Source organism: Pseudorca crassidens, chromosome 20 (assembly GCF_039906515.1).
Source record: "Pseudorca crassidens isolate mPseCra1 chromosome 20, mPseCra1.hap1, whole genome shotgun sequence".
NCBI classification, from domain to species: domain Eukaryota; kingdom Metazoa; phylum Chordata; class Mammalia; order Artiodactyla; family Delphinidae; genus Pseudorca; species Pseudorca crassidens.
The window spans coordinates 14,830,294-14,858,008 of record NC_090315.1 but is presented as its reverse complement, the minus strand read 5'-3'; the positions used below and the strand labels follow the sequence as shown (position 1 = coordinate 14,858,008).

General features: G+C 54.3%; 2 protein-coding genes across 5 annotated transcripts in view; one reads left to right on the top strand and one right to left on the bottom strand.

Annotated features, from left to right (window-relative positions):
• Positions 1-15,532, bottom strand: part of MAP4K1 (mitogen-activated protein kinase kinase kinase kinase 1) — a 16,047-nt gene extending 515 nt beyond the window's left edge. Inside the window, exons 1-31 of one of the 3 annotated variants that reach the window (XM_067718098.1) lie at positions 15,381-15,532; positions 14,376-14,442; positions 14,149-14,206; positions 13,946-14,036; positions 13,152-13,216; positions 11,607-11,662; positions 11,469-11,516; positions 11,271-11,313; positions 11,109-11,181; positions 10,522-10,653; positions 10,029-10,091; positions 9,838-9,919; positions 9,100-9,216; positions 8,803-8,881; positions 8,270-8,328; positions 8,147-8,190; positions 8,025-8,069; positions 7,252-7,294; positions 6,652-6,814; positions 6,477-6,559; positions 6,000-6,084; positions 4,895-4,971; positions 4,744-4,804; positions 3,862-3,970; positions 3,717-3,775; positions 3,475-3,578; positions 2,772-2,946; positions 2,425-2,490; positions 2,134-2,223; positions 1,979-2,049; positions 1,331-1,386 (exon numbers count right to left, since the gene is read on the bottom strand). In XM_067718098.1, coding sequence (XP_067574199.1) covers positions 1,331-1,386; positions 1,979-2,049; positions 2,134-2,223; positions 2,425-2,490; positions 2,772-2,946; positions 3,475-3,578; positions 3,717-3,775; positions 3,862-3,970; positions 4,744-4,804; positions 4,895-4,971; positions 6,000-6,084; positions 6,477-6,559; positions 6,652-6,814; positions 7,252-7,294; positions 8,025-8,069; positions 8,147-8,190; positions 8,270-8,328; positions 8,803-8,881; positions 9,100-9,216; positions 9,838-9,919; positions 10,029-10,091; positions 10,522-10,653; positions 11,109-11,181; positions 11,271-11,313; positions 11,469-11,516; positions 11,607-11,662; positions 13,152-13,216; positions 13,946-14,036; positions 14,149-14,167 — 2,258 coding nt within the window. In that variant the 5' untranslated portion in view covers positions 14,168-14,206; positions 14,376-14,442; positions 15,381-15,532. Of the gene's footprint in view, positions 1-1,330; positions 1,387-1,978; positions 2,050-2,133; positions 2,224-2,424; positions 2,491-2,771; positions 2,947-3,474; positions 3,579-3,716; positions 3,776-3,861; positions 3,971-4,743; positions 4,805-4,894; positions 4,972-5,999; positions 6,085-6,476; positions 6,560-6,651; positions 6,815-7,251; positions 7,295-8,024; positions 8,070-8,146; positions 8,191-8,269; positions 8,329-8,802; positions 8,882-9,099; positions 9,217-9,837; positions 9,920-10,028; positions 10,092-10,521; positions 10,654-11,108; positions 11,182-11,270; positions 11,314-11,468; positions 11,517-11,606; positions 11,663-13,151; positions 13,217-13,945; positions 14,037-14,148; positions 14,207-14,375; positions 14,588-15,380 lie in introns of those variants that run through there. The other 2 variants (XM_067718096.1, XM_067718097.1) reach the window with 2 other exon arrangements.
• On the top strand, positions 15,487-27,715 carry EIF3K (eukaryotic translation initiation factor 3 subunit K). Of its 2 annotated transcripts, none has more exons than XM_067718100.1 (8): positions 15,487-15,719; positions 16,653-16,751; positions 19,321-19,441; positions 20,741-20,815; positions 24,098-24,164; positions 24,265-24,342; positions 26,060-26,185; positions 27,647-27,715. In XM_067718100.1, exons 3-8 carry the CDS (start codon positions 19,424-19,426, stop codon positions 27,676-27,678), a joined length of 396 nt encoding a protein of 131 aa, XP_067574201.1. In that variant the 5' UTR covers positions 15,487-15,719; positions 16,653-16,751; positions 19,321-19,423; the 3' UTR covers positions 27,679-27,715. The 2 variants fall into 2 exon arrangements, with proteins under 2 accessions (XP_067574201.1, XP_067574200.1); XM_067718099.1 differs by having other exon boundaries at positions 15,542-15,744.

The window sequence follows — 27,715 nt, the reverse complement described above, 5'->3', positions numbered from 1 at the left end:
TGCAAAGGCCTTGAGGTGGGAGAGAGCCTGGGGTTTGACTGCAGAAGTCATGGTTTGTGAGCTATGACCAGGATTGGGTATTTATCCTGAGGTCACGGGAAGGATTTAAGCAGGTGGAGAGTGACACAATCAGATCTGGATTTTAAAAGACCCCTCTGGGCTTCCTTGGTGCCGCAGTGGTTAAGAATCCTCCTGCCAATGCAGAGGACACAGGTTCGAGCCCTGGTCCGGGAAGATCCCACATGCCATGGAGCAACTAAGCCCGTGCGCCACAACTACTGAGCCTGCACTCTAGAGGCCGTGAGCCCCACTACTGAGCCCATGCACCACAACTACTGAAGCCTGCGCGCCTAGAGCCCGTGCTCCGCAACAAGAGAAGCCACCGCAATGAGAAGCCCACGCACTGCAACCAAGAGTAGCCCCCGCTCGCCGCAACTAGAGAAAGCCCACGCGCAGCAACGAAGACCCAACACAGCCAAAAATAAAGAAAGAAAAAAAAGATAACATCACCAGTAATGGGACAAAACATGTGCTTCCTGATCTGATGCAGTGAAAGGACACACCATCATTTCTGTGGTATTCCTGCCCCAAACGCTTAACCTGGAAACCTCAAACCCAGTTGAGGGACATTCTGTAAAACAAGTTTCCTGTACTCTTCAAAAGTGTCAAGGTTATGAAAAGCCAGGAAAGTCTGAAGAATTGTCCTAGGCTCAAGACTAAAGAAACATTACTCCAAAATGCAGCCCATCATCCTGGATTATATCCTGGACGAGAAAAAACGTATTATTTTTTGGTTATAAAGAGCAAGAGCATCATTGGAACAACTGGTGAGACTTGAACGAGCGTGTGAATTAGAAGGTAGTGATATTTCACTGTTATTCTCTTGATTTTGACAGCTGTATTGTGGTTTGTAAGAGTATGTCCTGGCCTTCATTTAGGAAACATACACTGAAGTATTTAGGGGTAAATTGGCATCACGTCTGCAATTCACATGCAAATAGAAAAAAATTATACATATATGAAAGGGAAGAATAAAGCAAATGTGGCTAAAACATAATATATGGGGAATCTGGGTGAAGGGGATACACAATTTTTAAATTTATTTTTGCAACTTCTCTGAGAGTCTAAAATTATGTCAAAATAAAAAGTTAGGATAAAAATTAAAAAATGAAAATTCCACCTTGGCTGCTGTGTGGGGAATGGACTATAGGGGGCAGAGATGGAAGCAGGGAGACCAGGTGAGAGGATGTCCAGGCCACAGATACAGGTGGCTGGGGATACCTCCAGATGCCCTCTCCACATCAGAAGCCCCCCCTTCCCGAGTTCATACCTGGGGGAGCCAAGCAGACGGAAGGTGAGGGTGGGGTCTCTCAGCTCCTGCAGCAGCTGGGGGAAAAGGTGCTGTGTCAGTGTCTCTCCTTTAAAGAGAGCAGGGGACAAGGTCTCTGAACTCCTCAGGTCCAGAAATAATCATTCTTGCTAACACCGCTCATCAGCTGTGTGACGTCAGGCGAGTTACTTAACCTCTCTGCACCTCAGATTACTAACCTTTGAAATCATAGTACCTACCTGATAGGCAATCACGAAGATTAAGTAAAATACAAAACTGTAAGGGCAGAGCCTGACACATGGTGTTCTGTGAGGTAAGCACCATTTTTCACTCCATTTTCCACTCCATTTTCCGGATGAGAAAAGTGAGGCACAGGAAGATTAAGTCATTTGCCTAAGGTCATTCAGCTGGATTCCAACCCAGGCAGTCTGGGCCATGCTCTTAACCCACATATCTCTACAGTGACCCTGGATGAGGTCTGGACCTAAGTGACACTGGGGTAGAGAAGGGGACCCGTCTGAACTGAGCCTAGAGAAAGCTTCTCCTCCAGGACTTCACACCCTGACTCAGTTCTCCCATTCCATCTGATGAATGAGATGACTGACATGGGAGGGGCTGGGTTGCGGGGGCTGGGACGGAGGAGCTTACCTGGTCCGAGCCTAGAGCCCACACCTGCACTCCATGCTTCCAGAAGGCCTGGAGCCGACCCCCGACCATAGCTGGGAGGAAAGCAGTGCCTGTTACCCTTGACTTTCCCTTAAGCCTCCAACCTGGACCCCGGACCCTATCATCCCGGCACATACCCACGGCCTCCACTGCTTCAGTCATGGGGATCTCTGGAGTTCGAAGCCCCCTGACTGGGGCCCCCTCTGGGGTCACCAGCTTCAGAGACCCTAGAAGGAGGTAGAGCGGGGTCTTTAAGAACAGTAAGCGGGACTTAGGAGGCTATGGAGGGACCAGACAATAAATTCAGCGTGAGAAGCAAAGCAGGATGGACAAGGACTGGAGGGGCTCAGCGTTTCTGAGAGAGGTACAGGTTCTGGGGTTCGGAGATCTAGGGATAGTGGGGGAAAGGGAGGGAGGAAGGTTCTTACCGTCCATCAACACCATCACCTTGTCTTCCTCGACCTGAGTCACCTGTACTGGTCCCTTGTGCTCTGCTTGAGAGGCGGGGGTTCAAGGACCAATTCCACCTCACTCCGCCTTTCCCAAGCAAGCGGGCTAGGCACCGTGTCCATTCCCAAGCAAAAGGGCTAAACCTCGCCCATCATAGAGTTCCCCAGTTCCCTATCATCAATCTCACCAATTATATATACCCAATGTTCTCCCGTCCCCTCTCGTTTTAACCCCTTTCTCAATTACGCCTCAGGCTAAGCACCGCCCAGCCACCCAGACCCAACCCTCCCAAACTGATAAGCCCCACCCCTCCCTGAGCCTGCACCTGTGCTCATCTCGCCCAGCCAGCAGGAGAGCGCGCCGAAGCGCACGGTGTGGAAGAGCACCGACTTCGCAGGCCGCCCGGGGCTCACGCCGATGCACACGGCGGGCAACTCGGAGCCTGGCCCGGTCAGCAGTGCAAACACCGGCAGAGGCGTAGGTAGCGGGAACAGCACCTGCTGCGGAATGCGCAGGGAGGGGCGGGCTCAGAGAAGGCTTGGGGCGGGGCCTGAGCGGGGGCGGGGTCTTGGAGAACAGTGGGCGTGGGGCTTCCGAAGTATTTCCTAAGTATTCCCTTGCCAAGAAACTTCAGGGGGTGAGGCCTCAGAGGGCTTAGAAACTGACGGATGTGCCCTCAGAGTGGGCGCGGCTTCCGTTTGGGGGCGTGCCGCCTTGGCGACAGAGAGGCAGGGCCCCCGGGGGCTGTGGCCCCAAAGGCAGCAAAGTCTCCTTAGAGACTCAAAGAACCTGAATGGGGTCTCCTTAGAGGTGGGGGGAGGGGCATAGGGCCTGAAGAATAATTAGGCCAGGGGTGAGGAGCGGAGCTGAAAGATCAGTGAGGAGCCTCCAGGTGGGCGGGGCCTTGGGGAGATTGGGGCGGGGCCTCGGGTGGAAGGCCGGATTCGTGGAGCTCTCAACAGAAGCGTAGAGTGGATGACCCTGGCCACCCAATCTGACAAAGTCCCCAGCGTCTGCAGGCTCCCTACCCGGACCAGCAGGAACTTGTTCATGGGCTGGTACCACTGAAGCAGGACCACGGATGTCTCCAATGCCCCACACAGGAACGGGCCCCCGGAGCTCGCGCCCTCTGCTGTGGAGGTAAGGATACATCTTTCCCCGGGCTCTGTTCACCCTGCCTTAACTCTGCAATCCTCTCCGGTCGAGAGGGAGTCCAAGTCCCGCCCCTGGTCCCGCCCCCTCTCTGCACACCCATGGGGTTTTCTCTCACCCACACAGCACGCCCGGCAGCCTTTGGTGTCCTGGATCTTAGTGGAGACCATGTTCTTCCTGCAGAAGAAGGGAGGCGTGAACGGGGGGAGGGACGGCAGAAATGAGGCATTAGAGGGGTCAGAGGTGCCACTGCGGGCTGGTACCTTGCCAGTAGCCGGTGGGGGCTAATGTGAGCGATGGGGCTTCCTGTTCTGGCCTCTTTCCGTTCCAGTAGGCCCAAGATGCTATGAGAATACAGGTGGGGGGTCTTTCCTGCAGTGTGTGTGTATGTAGGGGAAGCAGGCAGTTATAGGACACTGCACACTCCCACCTTTTCCCTATCCCATCACTTGGCCCCATCCCTTTAAAATGCCCAAGCCCTCAAGTCTCAAGCACCTTTATTTACTCATTTTTCACGCAACATATTTTAAATGCCCACTGTAGGCCAGGCACTGTGCTTGGCTCTGGTGAACCATTAATGGTGAGTAAAATAATTACGTTCCCTACCCTCATGGTGCTTGTAGCCACATGACAAATGATGGACACTTAACCAGTCAGATGAAGTTACACACATTACAAAATTTAAGAAAAACATATCTACAAATTCTGCAAAAGTCTGTCATCACAAACTTTTGGCTTGGGGTCTCCTCATAAATTAGAAATTCTTTTACACAAAGTGTTTATAAAACAATGACACATAATTTTAATCTACCACTTGCTCGCTCTATTTTAGTAAAGCATGGAACAAGTACTAACTGTCATCTGAACATCAAAGAAATGTAAAGACTGACTTCTTGTGGAAATTACCTCAAAACTGACTTGAGAGGTGGGCACTACTGTGAGCCCCATTTTACAGATGGGGAAACTGAGGCTCAGGGAGAAGTCTCTTGCCCCAAGTCCCACAGTGGAAAAGTGGCTGGAATTTGAACTGTAGGCTCTGTGAAGGGGGAGCCTAATTTTTTTTTTTCAGCCATGCCCAGCTATCTCCCAACCCCTTGACTCCTTAAGTTCTGACTCCCCACCCTCCCACCCAGCCATAACCAGACCTGAGAGAGACATGAGGACATTGTTGATAGAGTACACCCAGGTAGTCCGGCTAGAAAAAAGCTGTAGAGGAAGGGGAGATGGCTCCTGTAAGACCCCAGCAACCCCAGCTCCAGCCCCCACCCTTGGCCCATCCTAGGTGCTGCCCCTCACCATCTCCAGTGTGGCCTCCTGATCATTTCGGTTCAGGATGAAAATGCCTTCCTCGGCCCCCAGAAGCAGGTGCTGGTCTGGGGAGCACAGACATGAGGATGCTGGGACCTGCCTCATAGTGGGGGACTTCCCAGACCCCCCTATGGCCCCAAACACTGGTACTCTGTTCGCCAGCCCTGACCCTCAATTCTCTGCTCTCCCTCCAAACTGACACTTCCGGCCTCTGTTTCCCCAAATCTGAACTCAAACCCTGACCAGTTCCCCTGAGCTGATCTCACTCTCACCAGCCTCTGACCACCACTGGTTCTGGTGGTTCTTCCATCCCTGACTCGCAAATCCTGACCCTCTGTCCCCTCAATTCTGCCCCCAACATTAGATATGACTCCCCAAATAGCCCTCTAAATTCTTTCCCTCTTTCTCCCCAGTTCTGGTCCCTGAATGCTAATCCTATCTCAACACTGAACCTCAAATTCAGACAGCCTTCCATATGGCTTTTTCTGTCCAGTGTGACCCCGAAAACTCTAATACTGTTTCCTTAACATTTATCCCTCACTGACCTTGTCTCCACATCTTTGATCCCCAAACTCTCTCCCCTTCTGCTACATTCTAATCCCCAAAACTCCTGGCCCCCAAATCCTGATCCCAGTCTCTCTACCATTAACCTACAACCGAGGTTAATGGGGTCCAACTGTCCTGGATCTTGTACCCCAAACTCTGACCTGTCTGCTATATCTGACACTCCTTTTTAAAAATTTATTTATTTTTTATTTTGGCCACACCGCACAGCATGTGGGACCTTAGTTCCCCCGACCAGGGATCGAACCCCTGCCCCCTGCGGTGGAAGCGCGGAGTCTTAACCACTGGACACCCGGGGAAGTCCCATATCTGACACTCCCGGCCTCCAAACTCTAATTTTCCTAGTCTTCACTCTCAAACCCATCTTCACTCTACCCATCTTTGATCCCTCAACTCCACCTGTAACTCCTGGCTGTGCCCCTGCCTCAGCTCTGCCACTCTCTCCCCTCCCCTGTCCCTGCCTTTGTGCCTTCCATTAAGGGCCCTCCCCGTCCCCACCACATTCTCCATGACCCTCCTGAATGCTCACCCTTGGTGGAGGGGTGCGTCCAGGCTGCCGTGCTGTGGATCCGGAGGGGGCAGCCATTGAATAACTTTACAAGAAGGGCACATCCCTGGGTGGGCCATGGGGGCGGGGCAACAGCAGATCCAGCAAAAGGGAGGAGGGGACAGGAAGGCGTGGTGGTTAAGATTTGGAAGCAAGAGTGCCAAGGTTCAAATCCTGCCTCTGCTTCCTCAAAGGTTTATACCTTGGAAAGCTACTTAACCGCTCTGTGCCTCAGTTTCCCCAGTTTGAAATGGGGGATAACACCTATCTCTACGACATCTACCTCTTTCTGTGAAGGTATACACCTTGTAAAGACACGAGATCAGTGTTTGGCACAGAGGAACTGCTCAACGTATGTCACCTGTTATATTATTAGTCTTCCCAGCCCAAGCCCCCCACTCCCACCATGCATCCCCAGCCCCATCCAGAGGTGTGAGTCCTCAGCACGGCTGGCCTCACCTTTCTCTTCATCTTTTCCTTCTTGGGGGGCAACAGTGGGGGCTGGTCAGGCTCCCAGGGGGCTGGGTTCCAGAGTGAGGGTTCTGAGATGGGGTGGGGAAAATCAGCCCCCAAACCCCCCTAACCCTGCCACACCCCACCTCTGCCCACCTCCCACCCCAGCCTGCCCTGTCACCTGAGTGGGCAGTTAGGTGGGGGCTTCGCGTGACTGGGGGAGGCCCAAGATGTGGGGTGCGTGGAGGAGGCCCACTGGCACATCGGACCAGCACCCCCGGGCTCAGCTGTCCCTCATCCCCAGTTTCCCCAGGACCCTCGTCCGATGGAGAACGGAACTTGGGCTTTGGAGAGAGAGAAGGACGGTGGGGGAATACATTAGATGATCTGAGAGAGAGGGCGCCCTTCAATCTGCCTCCACCAGCACTGACAGTAGGTCATGGCTCTGACCCTCCCCACGATGTCCGACCACCACTCCAGCCTTCCCCTCTAACCCACGCCCAACATGGACACATGCCAGCAACTAAAGGGCGAGTGCTGGGTGCAGCAGGCGTTTCCAAGGACCAGCTACTGACCAGTGTCCATCGGGCTAAATATTCTGAGTCCCACCCCTAGGGTCGGGGTTACCACTTCCAGATCCCAATGTGCTTATCGTCCCAGTCTTCCCAGAATTCAAAGGACCCGGCATCCCAGACTCCAGCCCTAGAGAGCTCAGTATCCCAGCATCTATGGACTCTGGCCTCCTGGCCCCGTGGCCCCCAGCTCTGACCCAGGGCCTTACCTTGGGGGGCAGCGGAGGAGGTGTGTCTTCTGCAGGGGTGGGGCTGGAACACAATGATGGGGTAAGCAGGTGCGGGTGTGGGGAACAAGCACTGGGGAGGGTTGGGGCCAGAGGTCTGAGCTCAGGAGGCTCAGAGGGCAACGCGGTCTGGGCTGGGGCCGGGGGCTAAAGGACTGATAACCATGATGTTAACGGTAACAGCAACTCCTGGATATCGAGTGCTGACAGTGCAGCAAGTCTCTGCACCTTCACGCCCGCCTTGGAACACAGATCCTATGAGCTCCTGGGGTCAGGTTCTCACTTGGTGCCAGGCGCGCTGCCCGTGAGCCCATGACAGACGAGACGTGTGGGATGGATGGGTGGGCCCTGAGGCTGACACAGGCCTGGGGCTGGGGGAGATGGGGGCCTGGGCCGACTGCTGGGGCTGAGGGCCTGACATGGGGGAAAGGTTCAGCCTGAGGCTGGGTGAGATGAAGAAAGATGAGGGCTGGGGGTTGAGGGTTAGGACTGCCGTTGAGATCTGGGGATGGGAGCAACCTCTGGCCGGAGCCGGGGACTGAGATGTAGCAGGGGGCCCAGGGTTGCGTTGGGGTGGGGTTGAGGGTCAGGGGTCCGGCGTGAAGGAAGGTGGGGGCATTGAGGGTCCAGTCAGGGGTCAGGGGTCAGCACTGAGTGGTAGAAGGAAAGCAGGGGCTGAGGCTGGGGTCAGGGTGGAAGGAAGGCGGGGTCGTAGGAAGGTGGGGGCTGGGTGGGGGCCTGTGGAGCTGTCTTACATGTCCACGTCGTCGTAGTCATCATCAGACTCTGACAGGTGCCTCCTGAGGAGGGACAGGTATAAGCCTCGGGTGGTCCCCGCATGTAGCCCAGCCTGCCTCCCACCCTGAGGGTCCCTGACCTAGGACTGCTGCTCTTGAAGTCTCCAGGGGGCTGTAAGCGAGCCTGCGGGATAGTAAAGGGTCAGCAGTGGCCCAGTGGGAGGGGAGGGGAGGGCGGCTGGGCGGCAGGGGAGGCATCTCACCGTGTCGGCTGTGGGTCTGGACTCCATGCCTCTGAGCTTCCTGAACTCCATGTGCCGCCCTGGGGGTAACACACAGTGAGCTGGGGACGTGGATTTGGGAACAAAAAGAGTAGAATTGGGGGTGGGGTCTGGGATCAGGGTCTTAGGACTGGAGCTGTCGCTCCAGGGGAGGGATCTTGGTTTACAGGGGTCTCATTTGGGGGTCAGGGTTTGAGATCAGGGAGCTGGGGGCTCAGAATGGTTACAGAGTGTTTGTTTTGAGGTTCCAGCTGGGTACCAAGGATCAGACAAAGATTTCTGAGGTCTCTGGGAGTCCTGGTGGTTGTGGGAAGTCTCAGGGGGTCTGTCTGCAGGACAGAGAGGTAGGGGTCTCTAGAGGCACTTTGTAGATCAGGTGGTGATGAGGTTTTCTCTGGGGTCTCCTGTGGTGTCAGATGGTGATGGGGTTCTCTGGGGCCTCTGGCCGTCTGATGAGGGGGCATCTCTTGGCTTATAGGATCAGGTGTCCCCGGACGTAGGGGTTCTCTACTCACGACAGCAATCCGCGTCTGGGATCCCCAGAGAGCTGGAGCGATGGGTGGATCTGATCCGCCGAGGGATGGCGGGGGGGAGCTGGGCAGAGCAGCGACTGCATCAGGACCATGCCCTCTAGCAGCCCTCACCACCCTGTGGGCCCAGCTTGGAGCCCTTGGTCCTCCCATAACCTCTGTGCCTCCAGCCCTGCGCCAAGCTCCCCATCCTCACTGGCTTTTTTCCTTCTAAGACAGGCAGCAAGGGGGTGCTCCAGGCAGGGGAACAGCGTGAGCGAAGTGGGGGGGTGGGTCCCTCACCTCAGGCTCCTCATCTTCAATCTCGCCAACAGGGGCCCCCTTCCCTGGGTTCCTCAGTTTGTCAAGAAGATCTACGATCAGGCCTCTGTTTAGCCCAGGCTGGGACACCAGTTGATGCTGGGGAGGGGAGGAGGGTGTCAGCAGACAGAGGGCTGGGCTGGAGAGAGAGGGTTGGGACGAGGGGCTGGAGAACCCATCTAAGGGAATCTAGTGGGGAAGTTGCCAACAGAGGAAGACGCAGGGAATTCTGGGGACCTGGGGGATTCTGAGGAGTCTGACGGGATTAGATAAACTTAGGGTAGGGCACTTCCCTGGCGGTCCAGTGGTTAAGAGTCCCCGCTTCCACTACAGGGGGCACGGGCTCCATCGCTACTCAAGGAAATAAGATCCCGCGTGCGCGCATCGCGGCCAAAAAAGAAAAAATAGGGTAGTTGGAGAATTCCAAAGGTGTCTTAGAGGGGACTGGAGTTCCCCTGGAATTCCAAAGCACAGCCAGGAATGGGTCCTGAAGCCCCTGGGAATTTGTGAGTTTTAAGAACTCAGCGTATCTTGGAAAAAGGTCTGGGATACAATTTGCAGAGTCTTGGGGATCCCTGGGGAATTCGGAGGGACTAGGGACTTTGAAAGGGCCATGGGGGTTCTGTGGGATGAAATTATCAACGTTCTAGGGAGCTGTGGGAGGCCCTGGGGGATTCCGGGGGTGAGTCTGGGAAGGCTTCTCTGGGATGGGAGGTTTACAGTGAGCATCTTGGTGGCGCTGGGTCGTTTCTTGGGGCTCTTAGTGAGGGTGACTTTGACAAAGTTGTGGAAGGCAGCCGACCTTGGGAGGAAGAAGGCAAGTTCTGCGGTGAGGGCACCAGAGACCTCCCATCAGACCATCGCCCCTGGCTCCACCCTCCCTCTCCCTCCTTCCCATCAACCTCTCCTACCATTTGCCTTTTTCCTTTAGCCTTGGGGGCTGGTAGCCACTCTTGGTCATGAGGAAGAGAACTCTGTAAACAGAGTAGGACAGAATATGGGGATCAGACTTTCCAGCGGAGGTCAGACCTCATGGCTCAAGGGAACCCCGATAGCACTAAGATCAGCAGAGAGCCAAGTGGGGGACAGAATGAGAACGAGGGTTAGGATTTACAAGGCATGGGATGCCACTTCTAGGGGATACTGCTAATCGCATTACAGAGCTCCTGCAGTCTCGCAGGGAGCCTCAAGATGGCGCTCCCCGTGTTGGGGGCTCCTGGTGTGGAGGGCTGGAGAAAAGGCTTTCTGGGCTCAGGGGAGCCTGAGGGTCTCGGATGGAGCTCAGAGCAAGGGGGTGTCTCCTGTAGGGGGTCTCATGGTGGGGAAGCAGGTTGGGGGCTGGTGTCCAGGGTCAGAGTTGAGTGGGGTAACTGGGACTAGGGGGACATGCCCACATCTGCCTACCTGAGAGGGTGCACGTCAAAGAGCGGTGGTTGTAGCTCGGCTAATTCGATGGCTGTGACGCCCAGGGACCAGATGTCACACAGCTCATTGTATCCCCCCTTCAGGGCCACGGCCGCCACTTCTGGAGCCATCCTGGGGGCAGAGACCCTCAGAGAGCCAGGGCTGACACAGGAGGACGAGGGGAGACTTTTGTGGGGGGTAGGAGAGAGACAAGGAGAACGGGGCATACAGAGAGATAGATGCAGAGAGAAACATAAAGATGGAGAGAGACAGACATAAAGACGGAGCGAGGTAAAGGCAGAGAGACAGAGACAGAGACAGAGAGAGGGAGGCAAACGTGGACAGATATGGAAAGACAGAGAGATCAGGATAAAAATCAACACAAACACTGAGAGGAACAGGTGGAGGGGGCACAGAGAGCCCTAGGTAAATGGAAAACTCAAAAGGGAGCCCAAGAGAAGACAGAACATTCAACAGAACAAGGTAGAGGCAGGGCAAAAAGCCAGGATGGAGATTCCCAGAGATCCAGGCTGGGAAAAGCTGCTGCCCCCTGTACCACCCCCAGCTGCCAGCCAGGCACCCCTCACCAGTAGGGTGTCCCAATGAAAGAGAGGCGTCGAGCCAGCGTTGCCCCGATCTGGGCCGAGATACCAAAGTCAGCTAGAGGCAGAGGGAGAGATATAGTGACCTCTCCTGTCCCCTTGGGCCCCCAGCCAGTCCCCCTCCAGAGCCCCACCAGCCACACTCACCCAGTCTGACCTCCCCAGCATCATTGATGAGGATGTTGGCTCCCTGGGGAAGAGGGGGCGATTAGAGGCTCTCAGAGATAACCCCCAAGTCCAATGCTGCCGCCACTCCCTGTCCCACACCGCCCCGAGCCCTCCAAGCACCACTCCCATATCCTGGGCTCCCCACCCACCAAGGCCACCTTTCTGCCCCTAGACCACCTTGATGTCCCGGTGTATCTTCTTCTGTGAGTGGAGATAGGCCAGTCCCTGGGGAGGAGGGTGGACACGGGGGCTGTAAGTGTCCGGGGGTTGGAGCAGGGCCCTGCCCCTACCCAAGCCTACAGAGCATCTCCTCACCTGGAGCACTTCCCGGCAGACATAGCTGATCTGGAGCTCTGACAGGGGGCCTGTCACTGCAAAGGTCACCCCGGTGCGGTGTTGGGTGCGGGCCAGGCCCCTGGCCGCCTCCCACACCAGCTGAGAGGGTGCCACATAGAGAGGGGGAAACAGGATGGGACAAGTAGGGGGAGGAGGCAAAGGGGTGGTCAGCAACAGAGAGAGGGGCAGCGATGCAGGGAACCAGAGGCCGGAGGGAGAGGGATTCGTTCAACAGATATTTACCGCGTGCCTACTGTGTGCCAGCCACCGTGGCAGGCACCGGGGATACAGCTGTGGACAAAAGAGGCAGAGATCCCTGCCCTCATGGACAGAACATTCCGGTGGGGGAGATGGACAGTAGACAAGATAAACAGGTAAGATATACAGTACGTGAGATGCTAATAAATAGAAGAAAAATAAAGCAAGAAAAGACAACAGGAAATATGTGTGGGAAGGGGTATGACATTTTACACAGGGTGATCAACCCTGAGAAGGTGTTGGGGGTGAAGATGGGAGCAGCAAGTGCAAAGGCCCAGAGGCAGGAGAGTGCCTGGTGGGTCTGGAAAGCAGTAAAGTGGATGGAGCGGAGATGAGGTGTGTCTGCTTGGGGTGTGCCAGTGGGGGTCAGACTTGCCGGCTGTGATGAGAAATTTGGGCTTGGCTTTGGAGGGAACTGGAAGGTATGGAAGGGCTCTGAGCAGGGGGTGATGTCACTTTGTAAAATGAGGAAAGGCAGAGAGAGACAGGGAGAGAGACAGAGAGAGAAAGAGAATCAGGAACAGACCCAAATTGAGGCAGAGAAAGAAAGACATGGTCGGAGAACAAAAAGTGGGAAAACAGACATGGTGAGAAAGAGAGACACAAAGGGGTGAAGAGGATACACTAGAGAGAGACAGTAGGCAGAGGGGTTAGAGACCAGGTCTGACGGGCTGGCAGGGTGAGTCACTTCCTCTCTGTGGGCCTCAGTTTCCCCCTCTGAGGACTTCTTAATGAAGTCCTTCCTTCCTGGCATTTGAGGTCTGAGGCCAGAGGGAGACCGGGAGATGGTCGAAGATAGAGGTGCGCAAGAGAAAACTCGAAGTGATCAGAGGCCCACCCCACCCACACCCTCCAATGCTCCGAGAGAGTGAAAAGCAGGCTAAGAGAATCAGAAATACAGTCACTATTAAACGAACATGTGGGCACTGAGGATGAGCCAGAAATGCAGAAATACTCAAACGCATGAATACACCTTGGTGAGAAAATGCAGACACGGGGAAGATGGGGCAGGGGAAGTAGAGGGGATCATTGCATGCAGAAAGACTGGGGCTGGACTCTCAGGTCCTGGAGGACAGGGGTCAGTGCCCGCTCGGTCACCACAGTATCCCCAGCATCATACAGGCCAGGCCAGGCCCAGAGGAGGGGCCAGCTTACTGTGTGAAATATGGACCGTAAAGACAGTCCCAGGAGACACAAAGGCAGAGAGACAGGACAGGCGAATTGGGGGGAATGGGGCTACCTGGATCCCCGTGCCCTTCCTCTCACCTTGGTAGATGTCCTGGAGAGAACCAGCCCCACAGAATTCCATGCAGATCCAGAGCTTCTGCAGCCTGTAACAGTTCAAAAGCAATACTAATAACAGCAGTAATGATTATAGGATACCTCCTGGCTCACTGTCCATCTTATTCTAGTTCAACAAGAACTTTAATGTAAGAGCTGTCATCTCTCTATTGCCCACTACAGTGAGAGCATCCCATTTTATAGATGGGGAAGTTGAGGCTCAGAGAGGAAATATATGTTTAGGATCAACTGGAGTGGAACCCAGCTCTTTGGGCTCCTGACCCGTGGCATCCTCTGTCGTCCCATGCTAACCTAGGAGACAGGGTAGAGACCTCACAGGTTGTGGAAGTTTGGAGGGGACAGAGGAGCTAGGATACCAGGTCTGGGGGACAGAGGACTTTATTGGGGCATCTGGGATCTTAATTTGGGGGTCAGGGAATTTAGGGGTTCGTATTAAAGGAAATGAAAGTGAAACTAGGGGACCCGAAGGGCAAAATGATTAAAGATTAGTTTTAGGGGACTTGGTTTCAGGTTTGGTTACTCTGAAGGGGTCAGTTTGGTGGACCCCTAGTCAGAAATGGGAGTTATTTATTGGAGATTAGATTTGGGGGTGCTCTGGTCAAAAAAGTGGGACTTTGGGCTGGGGATCAAGTTAGGAGTGCCCCAGTTAAAAATGGGGGTCCAGGATTTGAGGTCAGGTTAGGGGGTACCCTGGTCAGGAATGGGAGCTCGCGTGTAGGGGCTGGGCTGGGTGTCAGGGCAGGTCTGAGGCTCATCACCAGAGATAACTCCCATGGTAGGCAACGATGTTGGCGTGCCGACAAGTTTTCAAGATGAGGATTTCCTTCTGAAGTGTGGAAACATCATCGTCTGCAAGGAGGGACAGAGAGAAAAGGCTGCTACAGGGAGGGAGTATGGGGGAGATCCCAGTGTCCCAGGAGGTGGGCGTGTGGGGAAGAAGCTCCTGAGGTCCTCTCCTCACCAGGCTCCATCTTCACCATCTTCAACGCCACCAGGTCCCCCGTCACCTTGTCTCGAGCCTTGTAAAGGGGAAGTTGGCAGTCAGGCGGGCTCCATTCGCCTGAGCTCCTCCTCAGCAACCCTGAACCAAAGCCAAGGACTGGGACCCTCTCACATCCCCTTCCCTTCTTGGGCCTCACCCCAAAGGTCACCGGTTTGAGGGTGATGGAGAATGAGGGGGTTCCTCACCTTGAAGACTTCCCCATAGGTGCCACCACCCAGCCGCTGTAGCAGGTCATAGTGGTCCCGGGGATCCCTATTAAAGATGTCAGGGTCCACGAGGTCCATTCCTGGGGCCCGGAGCTGGGCCTGCGCCCAGTGGCCAGCAGGGCCTCAGGGCTCGGAGTGCTGTCACCTCCCTCCCTCCCCACACGCCCTGCACCCGCCTTGCCTCCACCGGCTGTGGCCTCCCTCCTCCCCACTCTCGCTTCCTGCCCCAGCACAGAGCTGTGCAGCCGGCTCCACCCCCTGTCCCCTGGGCCCTAAGAGCCTGTGAGGGGCAGCTTGCCTTGGGACCCAGGGGACACCCCCTCCACTTCCAGGGCCCTGGGCTGCATGTAAACCAGATGCAAACTATCTTAATTGTGACCTGGAGGGGTGCCCTAACACTCCCTCCCCCGTTCTGGGCAGCGGCTAAAAACTACAGTTGAACCTCTGCTGAGTGCTTGAGTGCTGGGCCACAACTCAGAGATGGCAGGTCTGCACAGAGACGGCCATGCAATGTATATCACTGCTCACCGGGGGCACATACATGCACTTAGTGGTAACCTCCTGTGCGGTGCGAAGACCAGTCGACATGCAAATGCCTGGATATCCGTGTGCACATATGTGGATGTACCCAGAGCATATACATAAGTGACACATTCATGTGTATCCATGCCTGCAGTGTGCAGAATCTGTTCACACATCTCATGACGGCACACACGCGTTAGAATGGAGTGCGAGGAGCTCAGGATCCTGCCTCAGGGACCGAGGCCTGGGCCAAAAGGGGACCTCAGAGAGCACCTTCCTCGGGACTTGGCCACGGCCCAAAAGGAATCTGTCTAACACGTGCATTCCAACACAGTTTTGAGTTCACGGCCGCGCGCAGTGCGACGTGGGTGCAAGCCACCAGTAAACAGGCTCCTTCACTGGGAGTTCCCGCGCACTTCCCAAGGACTGGAACTGGATACTCGAGGACCCGGAAAACCTTACCCCGCCTCCTCGCCTCTAGAAGCGCCTGCGCACTGGGCTAGACTAGGTCTTTTCTCGCGCCGTTGGTTCTGCTCGGTTAGAGCGTATGCGCACGCGCTAGCTGCGCCGCTGGGAAGAAGTCACGCGGCAGCCGGAAAGCGTGGCAGTAGCCTCCAGAGCTTCCCCACACCTTCACCGCCACTCGGGCTGGAGAGAAAACAAAGACGTAGTTTCCGTTTCCACCAGCTCTTCCTCTTCCAGTTCTCGAGGACGCAGTGCCGGCCGGGAGTTCGGCTGTAGCCCTGGTGTGGGAGGCGACAACAGTCATGGCGATGTTCGAGCAGATGAGAGCGAACGTGGGCAAGTTGCTTAAGGGGATCGACAGGTCTGAGCCTGGTCGGAGGGAGCACTTCTGGCCAAGAGGGGTGGAGGAGAGGGTTTTCTGGAGACAGCAAGGGGTGGGATTTTTCAGTCATCCTGGAGGACATGTTTAAGGAAAGCACTGTAAAGGCCTAAAGGCAGGAGGTAGCCTTGCCAACCGCTCAGTCTCCCCCTCTTTAATTGCTTTAAGCCCGCCCTCTCTGCTCCTCAGCTTTCCCTCTATCAGCCCCTCAGTTTCCTCTCTCTGTTCCTCAGTCTCACTGTGTCTCTCAGTGCCTCTTTATTGCTCTCCTTTTTTTTCCTCATGTCATTCATTGAACACATGTTTACTAAAATCTACTCGGTCAGTTCTGGGCAATGCTGCGGACCACAGGTGACCCAAAACAGCCAAAGGTCATGCTTTCATGCAGTTCCTAGTTCAGAGTCCAGGCAGACCAGACAATAGACAGTGATAGCCAGGAGTGGTCAGAGCGGTGATGGGGGAAGCACAGATAGATTGGTCGGGGCTGGGATGAGGGAAGCTAGGCAGGAGAGGATGGGGCTAGACCACAGTGGGGTTTGGGGACAGAAGGAAGGGGTGGGTGGCGAAGATGTCCAGGGGACCAGGTATACAGGCTGCAAGGGCTGGTTGGCTGAGAGATTGAGGAGGCATCCTAGAAAAGACTCCAGGGTTCTGATGGGGTTTAGAGATTACACTTAGGTCTGGGATGTGGATAAGCTTCAGTAGAGGTTATAGAGCTGATTCAGTATTTGAGTAGAGCAAATGGCCAGTGACAGATGTAGAGGGAGGGAAGAAAGGAAGAGGGAGGAGCAGGCTACAGTGCCCTCCACCCCCCACCGGGTTCCATAGAGTGACGGGCCTCAGCTCTTGTCTCCTCTTTGCTTACCCATCTTGTTTCTCCTCTACTCTAGGTACAATCCTGAGAATCTGGCCACCCTGGAGCGCTATGTGGAGACACAAGCCAAGGAGAATGCCTATGATCTGGAAGCCAACCTGGCTGTCCTGAAGCTGTGAGTGTCTGCCTCCATTCCCACCCCCATGCCAGTAGCCAGCACTCCCAGCACTGGGTGGGGTGGGAGTTGGGGGTGGCCTGCAGGATGTGGTTTCTCTCTCTTTTTCAGAGTTGAAGTATAGTTGAGTTACAACGTTCTATTAGTTTCAGGTGTACAACATAGTGTTTGGATATTTTTATAGATTATGCTCCGTTTAAAGTTATTATAAAATGTTGGTTATATTCTCTGTGTTGTACATTACATCCTTGTATCTTATTTATTTTATACATTGTAGTTTGTACCTCTTAGTCCCCTATCTTCCCCTGTTTTGCCACTCCCCCACCCCACTCCCCTCTGTTAACCACTAGCTTGTTCTCTGTACCTATGAGTCTGTTTGTTTTGTTGTGTTCATTCGTTTGTTTTATTTTTTAGATTCCACATAGAAGTGAAAACATATGGTATTTGCTTTTCCTTGTCTGACTTACATCACTAAGCATGATATCCTCTAGGTCCAACCATGTTGTTGCAAATGGCAAATTTCCATTCTTTTTTTTTTTTCTTTAAATGGATGAGTAATATTCCATTGTGTGTATGTGTTTATATGTACCACATTTTCTTTATCCATTCATCTGTTGATGGACACTTAGGTTGCTTCCAGATCTTGGCTATTGTAAATGGTGCTGCTCTGAACATTGGGGTGCATGTATCTTTCGAATTAGTGTTTTTATTTTCTTCAGATATATACCCAGGAGTTAAATTGCTGGATCATATGGTAGTTCTATTTTTCATTTTGGGGGGAAGCTCCATACTGTTTTCCATAGTGACTGCACCAATTTACATCACACTAACAACCTACGAGAGTTCTCTCTTCTCCACATCCTTGCCAATGCTTTGTTATTTGTTTTTTTTGATGATAGCCATTTTGACAGATGTGAAGTGATATCTCATTGTGGTTTTGATTTGCATTTTCCTGATGATTAGCAATGTTGAGCATCTCTTCATGTGCCTGTTGGCCATCTGTACGTCTTCTTTGGAAAAACGTCTATTCAGGTCTTCTGCCCATTTTTGAATAGGGTTGTTTGTTTGTTGGTATTGAGTTGTATGAGCTCTTTATATATTGATACTTTGGATAGGATGTGGTTTCTCTTAATGTGCAAGACTAGGAAGCCAGAGAAGTTGGGGCTGGAGGAGGGATGGCTTTTAAATAAAAACACACATACAGGCTAGTACATAAAACGAATGTATAGTTTAACAAGCGATTATAAATGAACACCTGTGTAATCACCATCCAAATTGAAAAACTGTGTGTTGCTAGCACCCCTGGTCCTTTGCCCCACATGCTTTGTGCCAACCACCCTGACCCTGGTAACCACTCTCGTGGTATGCTCTCATGGCCTGGCTTTATGTGAATTTACTGCACGTGCACGTACACACGCACACATACACACGCATCCTGATTAGCTTAGTTCAGGTTTGCCTGTTTTGACCTTGACATGAGTGTCATTATGCAGCTGGAGCTCTTCTGCGCCTGGCGTCTTCCACTTGGCCCTGGGTTCGTGAGCTCCATCCTTTTCCTGTGTGGCTGCAGTTTGTTTGTTGTCATTGCTGTATAGTGTTCCGTGTGTGTCTGTGTCTTAATTATCTGTTCTCCTGTTAGTGGGCGTTTGGGTTCTTCCTCCTCAGTGCTTTACTGACATACTACCAGCTGTGTAATTTTTATAGCTTGCATAGCCTCGGTTTTGCCATCGATAAAATGGAGATAACAACAGTTGTGTTTGTGAGGTTGTTTGGGTGGTTATTGGTGATAACCGCTGCTTAGTGAGTGCTCCCCATGTGGCAGCTGCTGTGCTGGGAGCTTTGTGTGTATTAACTCACTTAGATGTGAGGTAATTGTGCACTCACTTGCCCTTGAGAGCTAGATATGGTTGTTATTGTCCCGTCTTGCAAGGGAGGAAACCGATGCACAGAGCATTTAAAATAAGTAGTCCGGGCTTCCCTGGTGGCGCAGTGGTTGAGAGTCCGCCTGCCGATGCAGGGGACACGGGTTCGTGCCCTGGTCTAGGAGGATCCCACATGCCGCAGAGCGGCTGGGCCCGTGAGCCATGACCGCCGAGCCTGTGCTCCGCAACGGGAGAGGCCACAATAGTGAGAGGCCCACATACCGCAAAAAAAATAAATAAATAAAATAAAATAAGTAGTCTGCTAGTCCCCACCAAACAAACAAACAAATAAATAAATAAGTAGTCCAAGGTCACTCAGCACTGAAGTTTAAACCCAGGCACTTGGCTCCAGAGCCTTGACCAGTACTGCAGACTGCCTCTTATGTACTCATTTGTTTGTGAATCACTCAACACTGTCTGCCTTACTGCATGGTTGTGAGGATTAACTGTCCCCATCTACAGAGCAGGAAAGTAGGGTCAGGGAGGTTAAGGTCACACAGCCAGAGAGTGGTGTGGTTGGCATCGGAGCCCAGGTGTGTCCAGCTCCCAGACTCTGGGCCGAAGCAGTGGGCAGCCTGTCTGGCACCTGGTGAGGCCCAGGGACCTGGAGACAGCACTGCTACTGTGTCTCTTGTTCCCCTTCTCAGGTACCAGTTCAACCCAGCCTTCTTCCAGACCACAGTCACCGCCCAGATCCTGCTAAAGGCCCTCACCAACCTGCCCCACACCGACTTCACGCTGTGCAAGTGCATGATCGACCAGGCCCACGTATCCTTCCCATTTCCTGGGCTGGGTGTGTGGGAGGGGGCGGGGCAGGGTAGCTGAATTCATGGGGAAGTGGTCTGAGTTCAGCCACAGACACTGAGCTCTGAGCTTGGCCCAGTGCTGGCTGGGACTGGAGCACTGTGGAGGCTGAGGAAGGCCTGGCCCCCTGCCCTCACGGAGCTCACAGTCCAGTGGGGGAGACCTGTCCTGTCGGTGACAGCCTGAAACAGTCAGGGCTTGGGGTTAGAGAGCAAGAGGCACCTGAACCTGCCTGGATGCTAGGAAAGCTTACTGGAGGAGGGAACATATGAAAGGTGAGGAATTAGGTGAAGTGGTAGGGAAGGGTGGTCCAGGCAAAGGGAATAGTATGTAGGGCAAGGAGGAGGAGAAGAGCTCAGTGCTGGTTTTCAGAGGCAGTAGAGGAAGTTTGGCACAGCTGCGCCACAGAATTGGTCAAACTCAGAAAGGGCACTGGGGAGCCGTAGAAGGCTTTAAAGCTGCAGAACGATATGGGTAGATTTATGCTTTAGAAAGATTCCCATGAGGCTTCCTAGCTGAGTAAAGACCAGGCAAAAGGCAGGAGCCGTGAAGAGCTAGATTGTCAGCTGAACTTCATTGTATGTAACCTCAGGGCCTGGCACAGTGTCTGGCACAGTGCTGGTCTTCAGTGAAGAAATACTGAGTGAAAAATCAATAAACTGGCCTGCTCACTGGTGGCTGGGCTGAGAAGTGTCTTCCTCATTGAACCTGCTCTGCCAGGTGTGTCCATGGGAGCACCTGCCTTCTGAGAGACTGTCCACCTTCCCCAGAGGTCTGTTCCGGTGGCTTAAAAAAGGCACGTTGTCCACTTTTCAAAGTACAACAAAGGGTACAGTGAAAAAGCCAAGGCTTCCTCCCTCCCCATCCCACAGCCACCTACTCCCCTCCCCGAAGACAACAGTTGTTTGCAGTTCTTGGCTACCTTTCCACAGATACCCTACTGGTACATAAGTACAGGTGTTTATAGACACATATTCCTCTCCAACCAAATGGTGGGGTGTTAACACACATCATTCTGCATCTTGCTTTTTTCTTATCACAGTGTGTCTCATCGCTTTCTCCATGTCACTTCTATAAGAGGTGACTCGATCTCAGTGTGTGGAGTGGCCACAGTTGAATTGTCCCCATCACTGGGTCACTAGGGTGTTTCTCACTTTTACCATTACGAGCGTGCTGCGGTGCACACAGGTGGGCGGGCTGGTCTAGGGTCAGCAGCAGCCTCCTCGGGCTCCAAGACCTTTTGCCCTTAACGCTTCCTCCCAGCAAGAAGAACGGCCCATCCGGCAGATTTTGTACCTCGGAGACTTGCTAGAGACATGCCACTTCCAGGCCTTCTGGGTAACTTCTCTTGGGTCCGTGGTCAGGGTGGTGACTGGGCCGCGTGGAAAAGACTGCTAAAAGTCACGGCCAGGGCTTCCCTGGTGGCGCAGTGGTTGAGAGTCCGCCTGCCAATGCAGGGGACACGGATTCATGCCCTGGTCCGGGAGGATCCCACATACCGTGGAGTGGCTGGGCCCATGAGCCATGGCCGCTGAGCCTGCGCGTCCGGAGCCTGTGCTCGGCAACAGGAGAGGCCACAACAGTGAGAGGCCCGTGTACCAAAAAAAAAAAAAAAATAGTCACGGCCATGCACATTTGTTGGCTGCCTCCGTGGCAGTGGGCCCTGTGCTCAGAGCTTTGCGTGTGTGGTCACATGGAATGGTCATCCTCACCCGGAGCCAGGACTCCCAGGTCCTCTCCTCTGCCCGCAAAGCTCAGGAGCGTGCTCACGCGGCCCGCTCTCTCTCCCCCCTCCCCCTCCCCTCCCCTCCCCTCCCCTCCCCTCCCCTCCCCTCCCCTCCCCTCCCCTCCCCCTCCCCCTCCCCTCCCCTCCCCCTCCCCCTCCCCCTCCCCCTCCCCTCCCCTCCCCCTCCCCCTCCCCTCCCCTCCCCCTCCCCCTCCCCTCCCCTCCCCTCCCCCTCCCCTCCCCTCCCCTCCCCTCCCCTCCCCTCCCCTCCCCTCCCCTCCCCTCCCCTCCCCTCCCCCTCCCCTCCCCTCCCCTCCCCTCCCCCTCCCCTCCCCTCCCCTCCCCTCCCCTCCCCTCCCCCTCCCCTCCCCTCCCCTCCCCTCCCCCTCCCCTCCCCCTCCTCTCCCCCTCCCCTCCCCTCCCCCTCCCCCTCCCCCTCCTCTCCCCCTCCCCTCCCCCCACGTTCTTCCAGTAAAAGTCCTCCATCCTCTAAATACTCTTCCCCCTTTTCTTGTTCTAACTGAGCCTGGCTTCCCACTCCTGCAGCTTCCTAAGTGGGAGGCCAGATGGCCTCCTAGCTTCTCACTGCCGCTCCCAGACCCATCTCCCCTCCCCCAGGCCCCAGCCCCGAAGCGCCTGTGATAGCACTTCCTGCCCCACTTTGTTGGTATCAGCACCCCCCTGCCCGCCCCCCATGACTGCTCCTCATTTTTGTGAAGAATTTAGCTCACTGCCACTCTTTACCGCTGCTGTCTTTATTCTCAGATACTTGAAAGGGCAGATCCGTCATCCTTCCACCACCCTGACTTCTCAGTTTCCGGATTTCTTGTCCTACCTGTGTCCTGAGCCCCTCACATCCTAGACCAGTTCTCACCACATTGGACCCCTGAGGAATTAAAAAAACAAATACAAACACGTGAATCCTGCCTTCACAGAATCTGATGTAATTGGTCCAGGTGTGGTCTAGGCTTAGGGATTTTAAACACTTATCCTTGGTGATTCTGATCACCGGCTAAGGCTGGGAACCACCGGCCTGTACTCAATTGCCTCCTCTTCTGCCCATGAATGTCAAACGTTTCCACCCTCCGACCACTCCCTCCTCGCTTCCCAGCTCGCCCCCATGAGGTCAAGTCTCCGACCCGACATTCTTGGGCCTGGCCAGCAGCCCCAGTCCTCTGTTCTGCTTCCTCCTTCAGCGCAAGGCGTGCGCTTCTCCCCTCGACACCTGTGTCTGAGGGGATGCTCCAGGCTGGAGAAGACCCAGCAAGCGACCCAGACCCGCTCTTCAGCTCCTCCTGGCCTGGGGCCTTGCTTCCCTCCCCCTCGCCTGGACAGCTCTTCACAGCTGCCCATCACCACCACTTTCTCCCCACCTCAGCTTACGATCGGGCTTCTCATTTCATGGGAAAATAGAAGCAGCCAAAGCAGAACTTCCTACCCCTGGCCAGACGTCTACCGGCAGCTGACAGAGCACTTTTCTCTTTTCGTGGGCGACCTGTCCCTCCTCCCGTCACAGGCACCCCTGCTCCGGTGCACCGACCCCCTTCCCCCTGGCCCACTCAGCAGCATCACCCAAGCCGTTCTCCCCAGTCTCTGATAGCAGCAAACTTGGCCTTCCCGCACCGTTTCTGTCACCATGGAACACGTCCACCCCGCAGTGAGTTCTAGCCTAAAAAAGAGAATGCTCCCTGGACCTCCACACTCCCCACCAGCTCTGCCTCTCGCCCGCTCCCTCTGCTCCCCTTCCAGCCATGCTCCCGCCTGGGGCACTGGCTGGCCCAGTTTGCCCAGGGCTTTCCTGGTTTTCAAGCTGAAAGTCTCACATCCCAGGAAACCCTCAGTCTCAGGTGAATCGGGACTGTCGGTCAGCCCGCCCCTGGGCCAGGTTGCCTGTGCTCAGCCTCCCCTCTCCCCCTGCTCACATGAACTCAACGCCGCCGTTCAGTGCATTCAGGCTTTTATGACCAAGCCTCTGCCCCCCCAACCCACACGCAGGCCGTGGAACCACTCTTGTTGAGACCCACAGTGACGTCCCCATTGCTAGGTCCAGTAGGAAGTTCTCAGGCCCCAGCCCAGCTGCCTGGCCAGTGTCTCTTGGCCTCCGGGACAGCTGCTCTCCTGGCTTTCCTCCCGCTGCACCGGCTGCTCCTTCCCGTTGTCCTTGCAGTTTCCTCGTTTCTCACACTGAGGTTGGGGGGCGCCCTGGCTGGGAAGGTGGCATTTGAGCAGAGGCCTGAAGGAGGTGGGAGTGGTAGCCGTGGGGGAGGAGAGTTCCAGCCCCCAAGGCAGCCAGCGCAGAGACCTTGAGGTGGGCGGGTGTCTGGAATTTCTAAGGGGCAGCGAGGAGCCCCAGTGGCTGGAGTGAGGGGGTGAGTGGGAGGAGGTGGCGGGCAGATCCTGGGGGGCCTCGTGGGCTGTGGTAGGACCGTTGCCCTTTTCTCGGAGATGGGAGCCAAGAGGAGGTAGGTGAGTGTAGGTAGCTAATCTGTATCTGTCTCCTCTCTTGGGACTGTGGTTTCTGCCTGCCAGGTTCAAACCCCAGCTCTGTGACTTTGGGCAAATCACTTAGCTGCTCTGAGCTTTGATTTCCTCATCTCTAAAATGGGCAAGGGACTTCCCTGGCGGTCGAGTGGTTAAGACTCTGTACTTCCACTACAGGGGGTGCGGGTTCGATCCCTGGTCAGGGAACTAAGATCCCACATGCTGTGCGGTGCAGCCAGAGAGAAAAATAAAATGGGCAAGAAACCAGCAACTGTTGCATCATAAGGTTGCACACAGAAGAAGGGCTGGCATGTGGGGTGGATGCTGGGGTGTTCACTTCTGCTATTGTCAGTGTCAATATTCTTGACATTATTGATGTTACTGTTATTTCAACATTGTAAATCCCCTCACAGCAAGCCCTGGATGAAAACATGGACCTCTTGGAAGGTATAACTGGCTTTGAAGACTCTGTCCGAAAATGTAAGTTCCTCTCTGAGCTTGGGCTCCCTGCTGCGGGGGAGGGAGTGGCAGCAGGGTCTTGGGGGTGGCCCTTCATCATCTTTGTCCCTAATTTCCACAGTTATCTGCCATGTTGTGGGCATTACTTATCAGCACATTGATCGCTGGCTGCTGGCCGAGATGCTCGGGGATCTGACAGGTAAGGCCCCCTCTGGGTCCCTAGTGCCCGTTTAGGAGGTTGGGAGCGAGGAGGGCGGTGGGCCTCAGCCAGCTTCTCAGATGGGCCCACCCCTGCCTCACCAGGTCATTATTGAAGGCCCAGGGAGGGAATAAGGAATTAGTATAAAATGTTCCCTTCTTTGGCGGGGTTCCTGTGGCATTCATTCATTTATTCTGCGTAAATTAATTCAACGCCTATTCTGTGTTCAAGGCCCTGGGGCCACAGCAGTGAACAACACAGAATGACTCAGATTCGTTCTTGTGGAGTTGGCAAAGCAGATGACAAATGAAGATGTACATGTCCAGTGGGAATTCATGCATGACAGCCCCTAGAGAGGGCTGGGGTGGGCGAGGGGCGGGGGGACAGGAGGCACATGGAGGTGAGGAGGTGCAGCATCTGAACGGTGACAACCTGAGGGCAGAGCCAATGTGAGGATCCCGTGTGCTCACAGAGCAGCCAGGAAGCCCTAGGCTGGAGCAGGGTGAGTGAGGGGGCGTAGCTGAGGGCAGCGAGGTGGTGGTGGGAGGGGCTTCAGATACTGAGGAGCCTCCTGCCTGAGGACTTTGTCCTTTACCCTGAGTGAGATGGAGCCACTGGAGGATCTGAGCAGAGAGGGACCTGATCAGATTTATGTTTTTAAAGATCCCTCCAAGGGCTTCCCTGGTGGAGCAGTGGTTGAGAGTCTGCCTGCCGATGCAGGGGACACGGGTTCATGCCCCGGTCCGGGAAGATCCCACATGCCGCGGAGCGGCTGGGCCCGTGAGCCATGGCCGCTGGGCCTGTGCGTCCGGAGCCTGTGCTCCGCAACGGGAGAGGCCACAGCAGTGAGAGGCCCGCGTACCGCAAAAAAAAAAAAAAGATCCCTCCAAAAAGAAAAAAAAAATGTGTGTGTATTTGCTCATTTTGCAAAAAGAAACGCAAGAAGGAAAAATAAAAGAACTAAGGAAAATGGTTACTCCCTGGGGGCCGGACGTGAGAACAGGGAGGAGAGTGGTGGGTTGGGGGAGAGATTTCTCTAAGTACCGTCTTGGGTAGTTTTGCCTTTTGAGCCAGGTGGGTTTTCTGTGGGATGTTTGTGTGTTTTCAGTGGAAGCTAACTTTTAGTGGGCACTCTGAGTCAGGCACTATACTAAGTGCTTTACCTCGGATAGATGTTTTACATATTTAAAAGTGAAATTAAATCAAAAGGGGATGAAACAACCCTTAGAATGGAATGTAAAGAGAAACAGATGAATAATAGTCATACAGAAAAGAGTTATTTCAAGGAACAGAACACTTCTCTGGCTGGACAACCTTACAGGCATATTTTCTAAAGGCAAAAAACAGTTGCAGAGAAATGCTTAAACCTGGTGCCATAAGCTTGTTGTCAGTGGTAATGATGACGCCCTAATTCTGAAGCCATTTCATGTAGATTGTGGCGAAGGGCAGATGAGTACACTGCTGTCATTAGGAGCCGAGCTTCGAAATGGGAGAGGTAAATAGAAAATGAAAGGAGGCTAAGGCAAAAGCCCTGTAATGGGAAGGATGAGAAGGCTAAAAGGCTCCCTCTGGCTGCTGTTCGGAGAATGAACTATAGAAGCACCAGGCCGGCAGCAGGAGACCAGGTGGGCTGAAGGCAGGGAAGGAGGACACCTTGGCCCCCCGGTGCTGTGGGATCAGAGTGCGCAAAGCCCCTGTGCTGCTGTGTCCCCTGCAGACAGCCAGCTAAAGGTGTGGATGAGCAAGTACGGCTGGAGCACCGATGAGTCGGGCCAGATCTTCATCTGTAGCCAGGAAGAGAGCATTAAGCCCAAGAATATCGTGGAGAAGATCGACTTTGACAGTGAGTGGTGGCCTGAGGCCTCAGGCTGTAGGCCTGAGGAGGTGCCCTTTGACAGACCAGGGCTGGGGCCCCAAAGGACCCAGGTAAATAGGTTCTGGTTCAAGGCCAGGAAATTGGCATCTGCCAGACTCCCCTGACCTCTTCCGTCCCAGGCCGCCTGCCCAGGGAGGGATGGCAGAGAATGCTGGGTGTCCTCCCCTGGAATTCTGGGTACTATATCCTGCCCTGAAGCACTCAGTAAGACTTCCCGGGGCCTGGAGGGGCCTTGCAGGGTGTCCCCGCACCTTCACTGATCCCAGGGCTCTCGGGGCCTCAGCCCCGCATCTGCTAAAACGCAGCAAAACACCAACCAGAAGTGCAGGCTCTGCAGTCCAGCTAGCTGGGTGGGATCTTGGTTCTTTATTTCATAGCTGTGTAACTTTGGGCAAGAGATTTTTATCTCTCTGTGCCTCGGTTTTCTCACGTATAAAGGGGGGATGTTGGCACCAATGATTATAACAGACACTGTGTAGTTCTTTACACTTTTTAAGTCATTGGTCCTCAGGTCACCCCCGTAAGGTAGGTGCCATTATTGTAAGTAACTGAACACCACCACGATAGGCACCTCATGGAGGTGTGAGTGTGAAGTGAGGCGATCCACGTGCACCACTTAGCAAGGAACCAGTCCCACAGCTCACTGAAGGTTACCCTTGTCACCATCACGTATACATTACCTAACACAGACTCCACTGGCTGCTCAGCTGGAGCAAACCTGTTGTTCCACTAGCACGCGCTCTCTCACCTTTGCGCTGCATGGATGTCTTGGAGTGAGAGAGAACCGGGGGACAGGGAAGGGCTGCTTCCTTAGGCCCTGGGTCTCGAGTGTGATTCTGGTGTTTGAAAGATACGGACTGGTATGGTGTAGCCTCTGAGTACAAACCAAGTTGCTGCTTAATCGAGAAACAAGATTGAGCGGGCAGTCATCTCCACATTTGGGGGCTGTGGACCCTCCCTCTAAATGAGATGTGCCCACTGGGTGGGGTTCTCTGAGAGAACTCACTGGAGCAAAGGGTTCTGCAGTGAGGAGATGTAAGTTCAGTGCTCAGAGTGTCTTGCAAACAGTACGTAATAAATGTTACTGACGGTGATGATGATAGCGAGCTACACTTACTTAGTAACAGGCATTGTTCTAAGGCCATCATTTAATCCCATAGGGTAGATGGTTCTTATAGGTGGGAAACTGATGTTTCGCGACTTGCTTGAGGTCACCCCCCCCACCCTGCCCCCGGTACAGGGTGGAGCCGCGACCTGAACCTAGGCCTCCTTGTTCCAGACTCCAGACTTTTAACTCTCCTGCCTTTGTGATGGTGACTGAGGGGGTCTGTGATCATCTGCCCCTAAACAATCATGGGCGCTGTGGTTGGTGGCTAGAGGTTCGTCTCCCGTTGTGCTCACGTTGACCCTGGCCTTCCCTTTCAACAGGTGTGTCCAGCATCATGGCCTCTTCCCAGTAACTTTGCAGGCGTTTAATAAAGACTTGTTGACTTCTTA

Excerpts from the sequence above, each read along its gene's own strand:
- EIF3K (XM_067718099.1), top strand. The coding sequence starts at position 15,686 with ATGGCGATGTTCGAGCAGATGAGAGCGAACGTGGGCAAGTTGCTTAAG. Across the intron at positions 24,165-24,264 it reads TGAAGACTCTGTCCGAAAAT|TTATCTGCCATGTTGTGGGC; the intron begins GTAAGTTCCTCT and ends TAATTTCCACAG. Across the intron at positions 26,186-27,646 it reads GGAGAAGATCGACTTTGACA|GTGTGTCCAGCATCATGGCC; the intron begins GTGAGTGGTGGC and ends CCCTTTCAACAG.